At 38.6% G+C, this 18,114-nt stretch overlaps 1 protein-coding gene across 1 annotated transcript in view; it reads right to left on the bottom strand.

Moving 5' to 3' along the window:
- The window catches only part of MLC1 (modulator of VRAC current 1), a 415,388-nt gene that overhangs the window by 158,375 nt on the left and 238,899 nt on the right, over nt 1-18,114 (bottom strand). The window contains exon 10 of the mRNA XM_086936780.1: nt 5,294-5,416. Coding sequence (XP_086792906.1) covers nt 5,294-5,416 — 123 coding nt within the window. The remainder of the gene's footprint in view (nt 1-5,293; nt 5,417-18,114) is intronic.

Here is an 18,114-nt window from a genome sequence, read left to right as displayed (position 1 = left end):
ATACATATACTCACTTATCATATGTAGTGAGACACCATTACATCTGTTAACACACCGACAGTCTTCCAAAACTTGCTCACACACATACTCACATATGCAAATAAACTATTGAACATCCATTTTTTTGCATATACAGCTATACACACACTACCACCTTACTTCTAAGGAAACTTACACATACTTACTCTCTTAAACAATCACTTATAGAAACACATACTTATTATAACAAGAACTCTTTCGATCTCTCACTCTCACATATACTCACTTATATACATCAATACTCACATATACTAGATTAAAACATATGTAGTTACTGATAAAGACACTAGTGAGACAATCATTCACTTACTAACAAATACATATACACACTCATTCACCCATACAGTCCGACACATATGCTGTCTTCAAAACACATACAAACAGTGAGTCAGTCATTGATGCATCTATGTGCTAAGTAACACCCCCACCAAATCAGATAATTATAAAGATACTAAAAAAACCATCTAATAACCCATATAAACACACATGTAGCTACTCACCAACCCATGCAGCCACTTATACACAAAGTGAAACACTGATACATATATTTAAATATTTAAACATTACTCGTTAATATATGTATTCACTAAGATACACTTAATAAGCAAGTTAACCAATCATTTAAAAAAAAAAACATCCATTAAGACACTTATTGAAACATTTATTCTTCCATCGACCTTTACATATACATATATAAAACATGTTTATTTTTCAGAAAGACACACATTCACTGGATGGTGTCATCAGTGATGTCATGAGTGATGTCACTGACCATGTCATGAGTGATGTAATATGTGATGTCATCAGCAGTGAATTACACGCGCAAGTTATAGTGAGTCCAACTAACTATAACGTGGGAATTTCATTGGTTTTATGTCAGTAAAATTTCCACCTAACAATAACTGGTGTAAAACCTATGGTTTTTTCAGTGAATTTAATAGGTTTTTTAAATGCTAATTCCTAACTATAACTGGTATGAAACCTATGGTTTTTTCAGTGAATATATATTTATATATATATACATACATACATACATACATACATACATACATACATATATATATATATATGTATATAGGTAGTTATAGTTAGGATTTTTTTCAATGTTAAATCTCAACATTCTATTTGGAATAACTTTAGCGCCGGTTGATGAATCACAAAAAAAGAAAAGACAGAACTGAAGAAATGTGGGAGGACATTTCACATGGAAAGAGTCTAAGCAAGAAATTATACAGTTTCAGTCTGAAGATGTTGTCGCATCGAGAAATTGGAGCATATGAATGTTCTGATCGGTTATCATCAGCAGGTCTCTATGCCAAATCAAGAACAATCATTTGGGTGAGTCTAGGTCTTGCTGCAACACGAAACCGAGTTTTGAAATCTGTACAAGAAATTGAATATTTGGCGGAGAAAGAACCAAACAGTACAGATAAATCTCAACATTCTATTTGGAATAACTTTAGCGCCGGTTGACGAATCTGCCTGAAAATCACCTCAAAATGGCCTTGCGGCGCCCCGGTCCTTCCCTGAAAGTTTGGGGGGGATTTGTCAAGTGCGGGCTGAGATAAAAGGGGGGTCCCAAAACGTGTTTTCCCCATGTTAATTTCCATAGGGCGGTCGACCTCACTTTTAGCCCGAACGGCTGAATGGATTTCCACCAAACTTGGCAAAATTGTAGGGACTGGTAGCCCGATGTGCCTTTGCTATGTCTCAAGATATATGCTCCAGTGGATTTTGAGTAATTTAGGATCAAAAAAATATATATATCTATGGCAGCGCCCCGGTATGCGCACCGGGGAGCGCACCGGGCGCGCCACGCGACTTGCGCACGGAAAGCTGATTGGCTCTTGGGTGTCTGTAAACATTCGAAACAGTCCGGAGCGGCCGCCATCTTGTGTCTCTGTAGGATCGAGACACAAGAGGTGGTCAAAACAAAGGGGGAAATGACCATAAGGGGGCAGGGTAGACCCCCATGACTCCCTAGGTTTGATGTGGGGGCTATAAAAGGGTCCCGCTGGGCAAAAAAAATATATATTTTTTTTGATTTGCTCGGGGGAGCGCCCGGTACGCGCACCGGGGAGCGGACCGGGGAGCGTCCCATGGGGAAAAATGAATAATAGAGTTTTTTAAAAATGTAGCCTTTTTTTATAAATTGGAGGTAGTTCTAAAAAGAACTGTTTTTTTCTTCTTTTTGTTGTTTTATATTTCTTTTATTGTTTTTTTTAACTTTTTGTACATTTTGGGCGTTTTCTGAACAGTTTTATATATTTTTGGGATTTTTCATGGGGAGAAACGAAAAAACAGGGAATTGAAAATGGCTCAACTGGAGCAAAAAAAAAAAGAAGAAATAATTAGGATTTATTGGGGCATTTATGGTTGTCCCCAGCAAGGACGATGAGCTTTACACTTTGTTCTCCGTAGGAGATGGTCTTCCCACAATATTTACAGATAATTCGGAAATCTGCAAATCGTGGCTGAATGCACGGCATCGTCTCACTTTCCTCTGGTGCAGACGGAGTGGGTTGCTTCCTTTTTGAGGTGGTACTTGTGGATTGGGGAGGGTTACTGGCCAGTTCCCTTATCTCTGCAGCAGAATAATTTATTGGATGCTTGCGCTGCATGTGGCGTATCATCGTGTTGTTTCCAAATGAATATTTCTTGTTCGGGTTTCCCCTGGAAAGTTCCACGCCACAGATTTTGCAAGTCACCTTGGCTGCATTTACTTTTTTCTTCCCCTGTGGGATGGAAAAAAACTCCCATATAATGTGTGGTCTTGGCTGGTATGGGGTATTTTGTTCATCAAGCCATCTTCTCCCTTCTTCCTCCTCCTCCTCCTCTTCCTCCTCTTGTAGACCACCAATGATATCTTGTGGTGGTCCTCTTGGTGGTTGTGGTGGTGGTGGTGGTGCAGAGGCACCAGCTGCTGCTGCTACTGAAGCCATTATAAAGATCAAAATGGTACAGAGAGGTACAAACAGGTCTTCCTAAGTCAAAAGACAAAGTCAGAATAAGGAAAAAAGGTGGGGTCTTTCATCCTTTTGAAAAAAAAAATGTATTGAACCAATGAAAATTTTTATTTTCAGGTCACATGACCAGGGGCTTCATCATTATGAAACCAAAACTGTTATGAACCAATAAAAAGTGTTATTTTCAGGTCACATGACCCAACGCGCTTACGCATCGCGCCCCGGGGCATCACTACATATGATGAGTGAGTATATGTATGAGTGACTATATAGAACTGTTGGTGAATTAGTGGATGTGTATATAAATGGTGGAATTACTGAATTGGTTGTTGTAACTGGTATGGGTATCTCCATTTTTTTGAAAATTTTAGTTTCTATTTTTGAATATGTGTGTTCAAGGGTTACAGTGAAAGGAGGTCTGTCACTCTGTCACAAGGATGTTGTCATCAGTGATGTCATGAGTGATGTCACTGACCATGTCATGAGTGATGTAATATGTGACGTCATCAGCAGTGCATTACACGCGCAAGTTATAGTGAGTCCAACTAACTATAACGTGGAATTTCAATGGTTTTATGTCGGTAAAATTTCCAGCTAACTATAACTGGTGTGAAGCCTATGGTTTTTTCAGTGAATATAGATAGATATATATATACATATATAATATATAAGTCGAGAAACATGATTTCAAGAAACAGACTATAAAGGCCTGATTTGAAGTGGGACATTAAATTCTGATACCAGCACTACCATCTGTTTGTGCAGCTATGACAATTACTATTGATCTGATGTCTGCTCCACCCTGTAGGTACCAGGTGCAATTAAGATCACACTCACCATTACATTTCTTATTTTTCAAACCTGCTTGAAATTACCTCGGGGAAAAAGCCTGATATTTATCAGTACATACTGATTTCGGTGATGAGAGCACTGGTTATTCCTCAAAAACACAGAATATGTCATAATTGTTGTATCATATTAATTTCAAACACCTCAGTGTTGGATGTTTACCAGATGCGACAAGTACCAGATTCAACAGGGCCTACTCGTAATCATGCCCTATTTCCATCACTCACTATAAGTATACTGTTCCAAACACTTGTTCACACATGAAATAAATGTACTCAAAATGTGGCTATATTTAAAGTGTTAAGAGCCATCACTGCAAGCTTGCAACTTAATGTATAATTGAGTATGCGGCTCCTGTTTTTGGACATCCCCAGTTCCTGTATCTATTCCGGCACCACGTGTGTTATCGAACGAAGCAACAAAAAGCGATCTCTGCACTACTCTCAGGATATTGGTTTGTCTTTTCGACTCTCTCTGCACCCACGCAGCCCCCAATCAGCTCATCATAAGATATTAGTCTTCATATCAACTACAAGGTCTGAAGGTTTCTTTTTATCCTGCTGCTAGATTATGAGATTCCAGCGTAACCGAGTTCATCCCTCAGTTTTGAATATCATTCTTTCAAGTCATGCACTGCCTGCGTCTAGCTAAGACCTTAGTGGTTAGAAAGGTAGTGTTTCTTTGTTTAGGAGGGATTTCTTCAAAGGAAATCTGATTGGGCTACATCTGTTCATATTTATACATGTTCAGCAGCGAATGTAGAGGTAATCCTCACTAATTGAAGATTACAAATATTTGGTGAATTGAGCCAAGATGTAGGTAATATAATTGGCTTGTGTGGATTGAAACAAATGCATAGACTAGGATGGCTGAGTTGGGTTTGGACAGATGTCAGTTTAAATTAGCATGGCTTATAACTAAGCATCCCTATAATTTTTAGGTTTTTACTGTATCAAGCAGGAATACCCTTAGGTAGATCAGGCCTGGCCAACATTGGTCTATGAAGGCTGGATCTATACCAGATTTCTAGGCTAATCAATGACCATGCTAATACTTGCCATTTCGATTTTCTGAATGTCAGTTTTATCCAATGTCGATGAAATGAAAACATGTCATGGATCCAAACCTCATGGACCATGGACCTGTGTTTGAGATGAGAGCAAATGCTTGACACTGCACCATATGCATAAGGTTAAGCTAAAAATAAAAGTGGGGCATGAATGCATTTCAGATTCTTTAGTGTATCTATAATTATCAAATCCCCTAACATGAACATTAATTATTCATTAGGATTACCTTCACCCAATATACACCAATGGACATCACTGTCATTATTCACCCTATAAAATGGCACGAAAGAGAGGAACAGGGGAACAAATTGGGTAACGCATTATTATACTGCTATGACTGCATACATAGAGAAATAAGTGAGTACCTACTTTTATGTCTGTTGGTAAAGCTTCTAAAATCTCAAAAATTCGCAGGATGCTGAAAGATAAGTATGCAGCAGCTGTGAACAATAATGGAGAAGTAATGCTGCTTATGGCAATTAGCACTTCGACCTAAAAGAAAAAAGAATCAATGAGATACATCTTTTTAAAATGAAATACTTGAACAAAACTTAGAATAAAATTAGCCTTATGATTCCAGGTTTAGCATCTGAGCCTTTCTAAATATTCTTACTAAAGACTTTCATAGACCCAATCTTGTTGGAGGTATTTTATGTCAAATGTAGGGTATTTTCAAAATGCTTCCCTTATAGATAAATTATTCTTTAGTTGGTTACTGCCGTATACCATTCTTCCAGAACTCATTACTCCAACAAGGGTGGGTAAAAAAAGGAAAAGGTAATACCTGCATCAACCTTATCCAAGCTACCTTTATGAGGAGTCTAATTCATATGTGCCATGGTGAAATTCAATGAAGACGTGTTATTCGTGCTCTGATTCATTTGGCACCTATCACGGTGTCTGGGAGGAACTCCTGGTGATTATGCTGCTATATTATAAAGGGGAGCTTGGATTGATTCTCTAAGGACTATTAATACCATTTGGAGAGAAACATCCCTTAATGAGACAGAGAGGAGACCCAAGAGAACGGAAACAAGCAATTTACATTCTTCTTTCATGCACTTTTTTAATCTATGAGAAAACTGTCCCGAGCGAAGTTCGCGTAGTGAATGAAACGCTTAAGCTGTCCTGTGTTGTCATCAAAGAAAAATAACGATTTTTGGAACATATATAATTGATTGGATGGATATAGATATTGGAATCCACTTGTGTTTGTTGCATTTACAAGCCTTGGCTCAATCACGCTGCTTCAAAAGTTAACTCCCTGTTCTCCTGTCAGTCCTGAGACTTACATATTTAATACAATACTTTTATTCTTAGTATTAAACTTAAAAGCACTTCAACTGAAAAAAAGTTTAGAGGCCCCACTTGAACATTCAATTTAGCACACAGCAAGGAATGCTCTGTGCATAGAAAACAAATTAGAAATCAAGAACTCCATTATACACAAATTCCTCTATTATCAAGAAGGGCCATTAGTAACATTTGAGGAAAACGGCTATTGGACCAGCCAATCAGATGGCCACTTTCACAAAACGTTCAGCCAAAAATATAACTTAAGACCGAAAGCTTAACTTTATGACTTTTTGGTATTCACAAAGGGACTCAAAAGGGGTATCTTAACGACTACAGAGGTTCTGCACTCTGGCCGAATTTCTGCACTTGGTTGTAATTTCTGCACTTGGGGCAGAATCTCCACACTCAGACTGGAATAAGAGTATTTTCAAATACCTGCAGAAAATTAATGTCACCTGCAACCCATGCACTACAAACCACATAAAAGCAGCACACATCCAAGGCTCTGGTTTTTCCACACCTACACTTCACCTGCTTGTACTGTGCCTTGCCTTGCTAAATGTGAGGAGGAAGAACTACACTGAGGAGAAGACCAATATTATTGTAATACTTGTAGTGAGGAACTACAAAAATCTGTATGGTCTACCTCAATACCTCAGCAATGTAACATAGAAGGCAGTCCTCTGGCAGCTGTTGGCTACTCCAGTCAGTGCATTGGGGGACAATGAATGGACCATCACAGAGAAATAAATTAAGTGGCAGGATGAGGAAAGACGGGTGAAGGAGAAGATCACCAGGATAGAGGTGGCCACAGCTTTCCCTGGTAGACAAACTGGAATCTGTCTCCGTCTTACCCCACTAAAGAAGGATGTCCTCTCCACCATGCACACCCAACTGCTTCATGGGCTGCCTGTGAATGATGACCATAATGTGGTTGGAAGCCATGTCAAGTCTGTGCTTTCATTCATGGTGAGTTAGACTCTCACGTGTCTTGTTTTGTCTACTGCAGTCTCAGAATCCTTTGTAATGGAAATGGTAACTTACAATTTCACAAACAGTGACCCATGACTGCTGGTGATTTTATTTTACACTGGCATATGGCACTAGAAAATGTGCCTGATATAGTAACCATCACAGTTGTCTTGTAAATGCAAGTGAGTACATATGTGAAAAGTTGTACATAATCATCATTTCTTGGTAATATCTGTTGACTTCTTTTTATTGCCACATACAGCCAGAGTAGATTAATCCACTGGAGCAGAGGTCCCTGCACAGGGAGGCAACATCAAGGGGCACATCAACCCATACCAGCAGCATAAACTGGCACATAAATATGGCCAGTAAAAGGTCCCATTCACTACATTGTGATCAGACAACCCATGGATATTTTACATAGAATCCATCAATAGTCGCAAACATAGGATATGTTGTTGATTGCATGTGTCAACTAGAATGCAAACTAAATACAGTCATATTATTTTAGGCCAGCAAAACACATACTACAGCGATCTCTGCTCCACGTGCGGGTGTAACATATGGCCAGGCACCAAACACTGGGTGGATGGTAGACCCTGGTAAATACACTCAATAATACTTCATAAAAAAACTCATAGTCTTAAATATTGGATGATATGTTAGCAGTATGTGGAGTGTGTCTAATATCCCTGCTGTCACTTATGTCCATATACTGCTTATATTGTCACATCTGAAGAGGAGTAGCCAAAAGTGGGTTGAAAGTCTATACCTATGACATATACATTCAAAATAACTAATATCATCCTGTAAATTGAAATATGGATATGTATGGCACAATAACAACTGCTGTCAAGACTTCCTCAGTAATTCAAAGTACACCATCCAGGGATTTGGGAGACATACTGACTGCCATCCGTCCATCAGGTAAATGTGCCATATAGTGGTGTAAACTATTGATTCCCTAATACTACACAGTAACCAAATCTTTGTGAATGAATATTAGCAGATATTGCCACTTTTTGTAGCATGTGAAGTTTGTGTGTGATATGTTCCCAACATAATCATGGATGTCTGTGTTAATTTTGCATGTTCACATATAATTCATGCTGAACATTAATTAAGGTTTCACTTCTTTCTGAAGCTGCTGGATCGATGACCACATCTTCTGCCACACACTCAAGGAGCCAGTTCAGCAGTTGACATCACAGGGGATCTCAATACTACACAGAGCTCAGGCTGAAGCTAGTGAGTTTGAATTTGCATTGCACATCCACATTGAACACCTCAGTGCTACAGTGTGAGCTATCATGTGTATGTTTACACACACCAGGTCACATGTGAAACATCAGATATATGCAAAGATTATCAGACTCAACTCTTGTGTTGTAGCTCATGATATACAATGGAAAATACTTAGCAAGTTGCAACCTCTGTCTTTTAGGTGATGAGGACGATAAGTTGCTAGAGGAAGCTGAGCCATGCACCAGTGGAGGACAGCGGGCAATTCAAGGAGAGAATCCAATCCTCCTCCAAGCAGCTAAGTCAGCGAACAGCAATGCTCAAGAAGAGGATGATGAGGAGGAAGAAGATGAGGATGAAGAAGATGATCAGGTGCTGGTGGTGAAGGAGGACCTGGATTATCAGGAGTGAATTGATAGCCCTCTGAGAAAAACACTGAAGCCTACATCAGGTCTGGCAAGCATTGTACTCCCACTTCACCTCTGGGGACTGCCCATTCCCAGCAGTCAGTCAACCAGCCACAGCATACATCTACCCCAACACAGGCATCAACTCCTCACAGCCCTCAGAGTCAAGGTAGAAATGTTGCTTCTCCTACACACTCCTCCCATGACAATGCAACCCAGGCAATCTCTCAAGCATCTGAACAACCTAACAACCTGAGTGAGAAGCAGGTATCCCCTAGGCACCAATCGACTCCCCACAGCCTCTCTTCTCTGTTTTGATGGACCCGGCGGTCGCATCAGAGATCATCCCATGCGGATAGGGCTGGCTGATGGTCATGGTGGCCAGTGGGAAGATTAATTTTTCCAACAGCAGATTGATGTGAAGCAGGACATTTGTGAATAGAGATAAAGCAAGTCTTTGATCGGCTTGTCTCCCTGGGCACAAGTATAGGCTGGTATCTCCAGCATAAATTAGTGAGACGACTGTTCAATGCTTCATTAGAAAAGTTCAATTTTAATTATAATCCAGGCTTTACAACAAAATCCATAATGTTGATTCACATCAATCAAAATGCCTGAATTTTCATCAATATAGTTTTCCTTTCATTGTAGACATTAAATGGCCTCCCAATGCATTTCGGCGCGACCAGCGCCTTTATCAAGGGATCTGTGGGTCAAAATGCGAGTAATTAGTACTACTTTACTGTCGCCAACCAAATAGTGCTATAAATAGCTACCAACATCACATAATAATTACTTGAATTAAACTAAACCAAACTAAAGTTCGTTATATACATGACATACTGTTGTTGCACAATATCTAACATGTCTTTTCAGTAATGGTGATAGTGTTACAACATGAACGATTATTTTTAAAGAAAAAGTGGTTCTATTTCCCCTGTAACGCTGTTGGTGCATAATTTGCTGGTTTAACATAAAACCGTGTGACCGGTCCTAGTGCGTAAAAAATCTGCATAAACTGTTGTCTGGGCGTGTATAGTACGAATAGAAACCGCTAAAAGGTTTAAGGGAGTGCGGCGTGATAGAGTGTCTAACTTGTCCACCAAAACGTTGCGCTCTAACATATGCGAATAAAAGGGATTAATGCCGAAATGCTGAAACGCTGCAGTTTACGCTAATGCCGCTTACCGATAAACACAGGTATACTGCGTCCCGTTCTATCTGTAGTGCTGCTGTGCTCTGTTTGGATTCTACGGAGTGGCGGAAAAGAAACCTCGGGGAAATGAGTAGGCGGTGTCTATGACTACGCCTAAGCGCTAAGGTTGCTGGGATTTGTATTTTTAAAGCTGAAAACGAAAAAGTTAAAATAAAATAAAAATAGCTAACCAGTTGCTCCATGTCAAGGAACCTATAACATAAAGGTTAGATTAGATTACAGATAACAAGAAAATTCCACTCTTTCATTAAGGCCCCCCGGTCTCAAAGTTTTTAAACAATAAATCCAGTAATTTTCTCTCTTGAGGAGCTGCGTGTTATTGTTGGTACCTTCATGTTTGTCCACAATTTCTAAAATGCGTGCCTTTAATTGTGTTATCTCATGTTTCGCTTCCATAAAATGCGTGGCCACTGCTGATTTGAGCATTTTTGTTCTGATATTACTTTTATGCTCATTGAGCCTGATTTTCAATTTGCGCTCTGTGTGTCCCACGTAGTACAGTTTGCACGGACAACTGAGTAGATATATGACATTCATAATGTCACACGTTCCATTTACTTTGAGGGTGATTGTTTCTTTAAATTCAGGAGGTGATAATAAGTTACCTCTACTGATGTTAGTACAGTTATGGCAATTCATGCATGGTTGGGTACCTCTGAATTTGGTGATGACGCTAGTTTTAGGTTTAGGTTTCAATAGTTGTCCCACATTCATGACTAATGCGCATGCGCGGTATGTAGTGTCTCGGGTAGGAGTGCTTGAAATGAGCGTGACGCTTAACCTATTTATTTGCGCATACGCGCCATGCAGCGTCCCGCGAGGGAGTCTGCCCGCCTTGAGAATGGCCTTGTTTTACCTATCAGCAGCTGCGATCATATAACGTGATTGCAGCCAATCAGGGCGATTATATAAGCAGTACCGGTCTCTCTAGTCTTTACCTCCCAGACTGCTCGCAGTCTAGTTTGGAGCTCCGGCGGACAGGTAAAGAGGAGAGAATCGCTCTGAGGGTGTGCCTATCATTAATACTGGAACCTTTGTCCTACATCTTTTTCTCTGGCACTGGCAGGGTGGGTCTTTGCTATCTTGTCTTTTCTCTGCCTCATATCAACAAATTACTTGCCTTTACAGCTTACTAATCTTACGAACAAGTAAAGAGGCTTTTGTATGGAGAGAGATCCACTATGTATCTTAAAAAAAAGGTCTCACTGAAAGACAAGGGGCTTTTCTGCCTTCCTGTATTTTTAATTCTATCTGGAGCTGAGTACTTTTGGGTTCCTTTGATCTTGGTTTCTAGAATGTTTAACATTATACAAAGTATTTAGACAGAGTGGCATTACTGAGCAACCTCATTGTCTTACTTTGTCTGTAAACAGAGCGGGGCTTCCTTCTCCGAGCAGTCAGCCGGGTGAGGTGAGGCCTTCCTCCCACATAAAGCTGGGTAAGTGAAAAATCAGTCTTTATAAAAATGGTAAATGTGACTGGTTTTTAATAATCTACGATTTGGGTTTTTATTGTGTGGTGCACAACAGCACCACGGCATGTGAATATCTGATGTCACACTATGTTGGATTCCTTTTCTTGTATTTTTGAGCATATCTTGACCCACACTTTTTTCTTCTAGGAAAGAAGAGGCAGCTCTTATCTGCAAATACATATTTTGCATGTCGGGTAGGGTGGCGAGGGCCACAACTTTACCTTAATATTCTTTAAATATATTTTTTTCACTTGTTACAAACTTTTCCTGCAGTAGCTTGTATCATACAAACATCTAGGTCCTGAAGAAAGCCGGGTCAGTTGACCATTACGGCTGAAACATGTCGACCGCACTAGTTATAGCAAGGATATAGTCATTATTTCACATACTTTCAGGTTATTTTAAATATGGTACTTGGACAATTCCTAATAAATATAATTTTTTTGTCCAAGTAGCTATTTTTAAATTCTCACACACTTTAGCATTGCACCACACCAGAGGACATACGGTTTGAACATTCACCTTGGCATGAGTCGTTTAGGAGCATGAGGTCAGGTACCCAGCAGGGCCAGAATGGCTCAGGGCGGTGGTCCTAGACCTGAATCTCCTTGAGCTCCAGATGACGATGTTCTTCCAGTAAGGGTGGGCCGATGGACTCTTGAATCTAGCCAGGTGATGGGTCAAATATTGGAACTGGGTCTTTACATTTGTGTGGCATCCAGCTGTTTTCAATGCCTTTCAAGCTAGACTGGGCATCTCTTCATTAGTCGTGATTCCCCTTTAAAGCCTGCCTTTTGGGCTCAGACGCTGTTTGACATTTCAGCCAGGAAGAGGTCACACCTCTTCCAATGACAGATCCTTTGTGTTCCTTCCTGACAGTCATTCACACCTCCCCCAATGAGAGCAGATGACTGTTTCATGGCCAGCAGCTGTAAACGGTTATAGGAAAACATTGGGCAGCAAAGTGGCTACTTACTAAAGTTGTTACTTGACCAAAGGTTACATTAAATTGAACTTGAGCATCAAATCAGGTTTAATGTGATGATTCGGTAAACAGACAAAATATCAACTACAAAATATCGAATGGACATAATATCAAGTACAAAATATAGGCTGGACAGAATATCGAATGGACAGAATATAGACATCAAAAATATCGTTATGAAGGTAAGTAATGTAATATCGAATTTTAAAATATAGATAGTCAAAATATTGAAGTACATAATATAGGTTAATAAAAATATACAACATTTAATAATATTGAATGTTTTATAGTGTATTTTATGTGTTAAAAGTGTTTATTTATGTTATAATGTAAATTAATTATTAAATTTAATGTTATTTAAATTTTGAATAATTTAAATCTGTAGTGGGTTGTGGGTTTATAGGGGAATAGGGTGGGAAGTAATTTAATTATAATTAATTAAATATGTAAATGTATTTATTGGTATTTGTTTATAATTAATTGTTAATTAATTTTTATTTTGTAATTAATTACATTTTAATTGCCAATTAATTTTATTTAATTGATTAATTGATAATTATGTTAATTTAACTAATTTAATTTCTGTAGCGGGTTGTGGGTTTATAGGGGAATAGGGTGGGAAGTAATTTAATTATAATTAATTAAATATTTAAATGTATTTATTGGTATTTGTTTATAATTAATTGTTAATTAATTTTGATTTTGTAATTAATTACATTTTAATTGCCAATTAATTTTATTTAATTGATTAATTGATAATTATGTTAATGTAACTAATTTAATTTCTGTAGCGGGTTGTGGGTTTATAGGGGAGTAGGGTGGGAAGTAATTTAATTATAATTAATTAAATATGTTAATTTATGTAGTGTTGTTTATTAATAATTAATTGCCAATTAATTTTATTTAATTGATTAATTTATAATTATGTTAATTTAACTAATTTAATTTCTGTGGCGGGTTGTGGGTTTATAGGGGAATAGGGTGGGAAGGAATTTAATCAAAATTAATTAAATATGTTAATTTATGTAGTGTTCTTTATAATTAATTTTTTTTAAATTGTTATTTGGTAATTAATTACATTTTCATTGAGAATTAATTTTAATAAATTGATTATTTGATAATATGTTATGTTTACTAATTTATTTTCTGTAGTGGGTTGTGGGTTTATAGGGGAATAGGGTGGGAGATAATTTAATTATAACTAATTACATATGTTGAATTTTTTGGGGTATTTATTAGATTTTAATTGTTAAGTAACTTTTAAATTACTAATTAATTAATTGTTAATTTGTAATTAATTAGTATTATTAGATAACTAATTGTAATGATTAAATTAAATTAGTATTTGTAATTAATTAATTATTATATTATATTAAATTGGTAATTACTTTTTATTAAAAAAATTATAGATATTTATATATATATATATTTTTTTAAATAATATATGAAGTATCTACTTTCCCTACTGTTGCAGTCACTGGAGTGGGAATAGTAATTTTTACAGCTACGCTATCCAACCCTTTCCCTACTGTTGCACTCTCTGGAGTGGGAATAGTAATTTTTACCCCTACGCTATCTAATGCTTTCCCTACTGTTTTACTTTCTGGAGTGGGAATATTAATTTTAATCCCAATGCTATCCAACGCTTTCCCTACTGTTGCACTCTTTGGAGTGGGAATAGTAATTTTTACCCCTATGCTATCCAATGCTTTCCCTACTGTTGCACTCCCTGGAGTGGGAATAGTAATTTTTACCCCAACGCTATCCAACTCTTTCCCTACTGTTGCACTCTCTGGAGTGGGAATAGTAATTTTTACCTCTACGCTATCCAACGCCTTACCTACTATTGCACTTTCTGGAGTGGGAATAGTAATTTTAAACCCTACGCTATCCAACGTTTTCTCTACTGTTGCACTCTTTGGAGTGGGAATAGTAATTTTTACCCCTACGCTATCCAATGTTTTCCCTACTGTTTCACTCTCTGATTTGGGAATTGTAATTTTTACCCCTATGCTATCCAACGCTTTCCCTACTGTTGCACTCTCTAGAGTGGGAATAGTAAATTGTACCCCTATGCTATCCAACGCTTTCCTTACTGTTGCACTCTCTGGAGTGGGAATAGTAATGTTTACCCCTACGCTATCCAACGCTTTCCCTACTGTTGCACTCTCTGGAGTGGGAATAGTAAGTTTTACCCCTATCCTATCCAACACTTTCCTTACTGTTGCATTCTCTGGAGTGGGAATAGTAATTTTTACCCCTACGCTATCCAACGCTTTCCCTACTGTTGCACTCTCTGGAGTGGGAATAGTAATTTTTACCCCTACGCTATCCAATGCTTTCTCTACTGTTGCACTCTCTGGAGTGGGAATAATTATTTTTACCCCTACGCTATCCAACGCTTTCCTTACTGTTGCACTCTCTGGAGTGGGAATAGTAATTTTTACCCCTACGCTATCCAACGCTTTCCCTACTGTTGCACTCTCTGGAGTGGGAATAGTACGTTTACCCCTACGCTATCCAACCCTTTCCCTACTGTTGCACTCTCTGGAGTGTGAATAGTAATTTTAACCCCTACGCTATCCAACGCTTTCCCTACTGTTGCACTCTCTGGCGTGGGAATAGTAATTTTTACCCCTACGCTATCCAACGCTTTCCCTACTGTTGCACTCTCTGGAGTGGGAATAGTAATTTTTACCCCAACGCTATCCAACTCTTTCCCTACTGTTGCACTCTCTGGAGTGGGAATAATAATTTTTACCTCTACGCTATCCAACGCCTTACCTACTATTGCACTTTCTGGAGTGGGAATAGTAATTTTAAACCCTACGCTATCCAACGTTTTCTCTACTGTTGCACTCTTTGGAGTGGGAATAGTAATTTTTACCCCTACGCTATCCAATGTTTTCCCTACTGTTTCACTCTCTGAAGTGGGAATAGTAATTTTTACCCCTACGCTATCCAACGCTTTCCCTACTGTTGCACTCTCTGGAGTGGGAATAGTAATTTTTACCCCTACGCTATCCAACGCTTTCCTTACTGTTGCACTCTCTAGAGTGGGAATAGTAAGTTTTACCCGTACCCTATCCAACCCTTTCCCTACTGTTGCACTCTCTGGAGTGGGAATAGTAATTTTTACCCCTACGCTATCCAACGCTTTCCCTACTGTTGCACTCTCTTGAGTGCCAATAGTAAATTTTTACCCCTACGCTATCCAACGCTTTCCCTACTTTTGCACTCTCTGGAGTGGGAATAGTAATTTTTACCTCTACGCTATCCAACTCCTTATCTACTGTTGCACTCTCTGGAGTGGGAATAGTAATTTTACACTTCCGCTATCCTACGGTCATAATATTGGATATTTTTTAAATATATTATGTTACTGTATATATATATATATATATGTTTTAACAAATATGATTGTAAAAAAAAAATTCTAACTTTCATTAAATATTTAATTATTATAAGGTAATTTAAGTATTTTTAGGTATATTTTAGTAAATCATTTTTAATATTGATTTAATTTAACATTGTTTTTAATAAAGTCGATATTTTTATAAACTATATTTTTGTAAACAATATTTTTTACTCGATATTTTTGTACTTACCTGTTTGTAGATACAAAGTCGATATTCTGTCTGTCGATAATTTTTTCGCCGATATTTTTGGTAGTCGATATTATGTCCCTCGATATTATGTCAGTGATCCGATGATTCATTTGGCACCTTGAAGTATCATATTTTGTAGTCCCATTCATGAGTTAGCACTGCTGAGTTGTCTGTGTGTAACCCTACCCTCGCCAATAGAGCTACTAGACTTTCTACAGCAAAGACAACAATGTGGATTTTACCTTTAGGACATGAAAAAAGACATGTCCCTCTTTTTAGTATACAGCATCCTGCCTTAGAGCTCGCTAGGCCTGCCTTAGGGATGACATATATATTGAAAAGGGAGGTTTGGGCTTTGTTATAAGTTTTATATGGCAAAGTCGAGTTAGTAGTTTGAAACTATTCTGCCAGCCAGGAATAGTGGTTTGGAGTTACACTAGGCTTTGTTACACTCATGATGGCAAAATAAATGCTGCAGTCCATGAGAAAAACTTTAACTTACAGGCCCTAGGTACCTCTGGTACCATGCATTGGGTACTTATAAGTAAACTAACATATGCCAATTGTGGATGAGCCAATCAACCAATACCTTTTAAGGGTCAGAGAACAGGTACTGAGGTCTATTTAGTAGGCTGCAGTGCACCTTCAGAGTAAACAAAACAGCAGCATCAGTCCAAAAACTTGGGGATGATCATGCAAAAAAAGGCATTTTGTTAGAGAAGAATATTACATTGATTGCTTTTTTGTACAAGGCTCAAGTAAACAATCTTTTTCCTATGTGCCCACTAGCCGCGTAAGCTGCTGTGTGGAGTATGGACCGGAAGTCCACTTTAAAATGCTATTAAGCCTAAAGCATTCTTGTGGGGTGTATAGCAAGGCTGAAACTGGCAAAATCAATAGGACTCAACTTTGGGACAAATTGGCTTAAAAAATGCCTTTTATTCATGCCGTACAGCATCGTCAAGATGCTCTTTAGCATGGCAAAAAGGAAAAATGTAAAAAAAAGGTCCAATAACCAAACTATGCCACATTATTTTTCAGTAATGCACATGCTCTGTTACACAAGTGTGCATACTAAATGATGCAGGCACTATTTTTGTTTATTTATAAATCTGATATAAATCAAAAAGAAATAGTAGGAGAGCAAACAGGCAGGCAGCAATTGTCTGGCGGGTCCCCCTCAAAATGAAAAATAAATACATTTAAAAAAGACCATAGGTGGAGGCAGGAGGAGGGGGAGGGGGGTAAGGGGAAGCAAGAGGGAGGGAGCAGGATAGGGAGAAAGCAGCCCTCGAAGGAGAAGCACAGGGACAAAAACACAATGAGGAGAGAAGCACACAAGGGCAAGCGCAACATGGAGCTGGGTGAAGAGAAGCACAAAGGCGAGAGATTGCAAAACAGAACACGTTGGAGAAGGGGACAAAAGAACTACAAGAAAGAAATAGCTGGAAAACACACACTCTCATGGAATGCTTAACCAAAAATACAAGCATTGGCGAAGCCAAAAGGTCTCACTTTTGTGAGAACTATTAGCTTTTGGTTAGAATGTAGTGGAGTAGAGTAGCATTGAGAGGAGAGGAGTAGAGTGGAGAGGCAGCGAGTGGAGTGACATGGAGTGGAGTGGCATTGGGTGGAGTGGAGTTTCATGAGGTGGAGTGAAGTGCAATTGAGTGGAATGGCACTGAGTGGAGTAGCAGTGAGTGAAGTGGAGTTGAGTCGAATTGGGCGGAGTGGCATCAAGTGGAGTGATGTTAAGTGGCATTGAGTGAAGGAGAATGGACAGGAGGGAAGAGGAGAGGAGTGCATGGAGTGGCTTGGTGAGGAACGGCATGGAGTAGAGTGGCACTGAGTCTAGCGGAGTGGAATGGAGTGGAGTGAAATGGAGTGTAATTGAGTGTAAAGGCATTGAGTGGAGTGGAATGGAGTGGCATTGTGTGGTATGAAATTGTGCCTGAGTTGCCACTGAATTGCCGTATAGCACTTCAAAGCC

Source organism: Lissotriton vulgaris, chromosome 1_1, assembly GCF_964263255.1.
Source record: "Lissotriton vulgaris chromosome 1_1, aLisVul1.2, whole genome shotgun sequence".
In the NCBI taxonomy this organism is placed as follows: domain Eukaryota; kingdom Metazoa; phylum Chordata; class Amphibia; order Caudata; family Salamandridae; genus Lissotriton; species Lissotriton vulgaris.
Note: the sequence above shows the minus strand (reverse complement) of the source record. Positions and strands in the feature narration are given on the sequence as shown.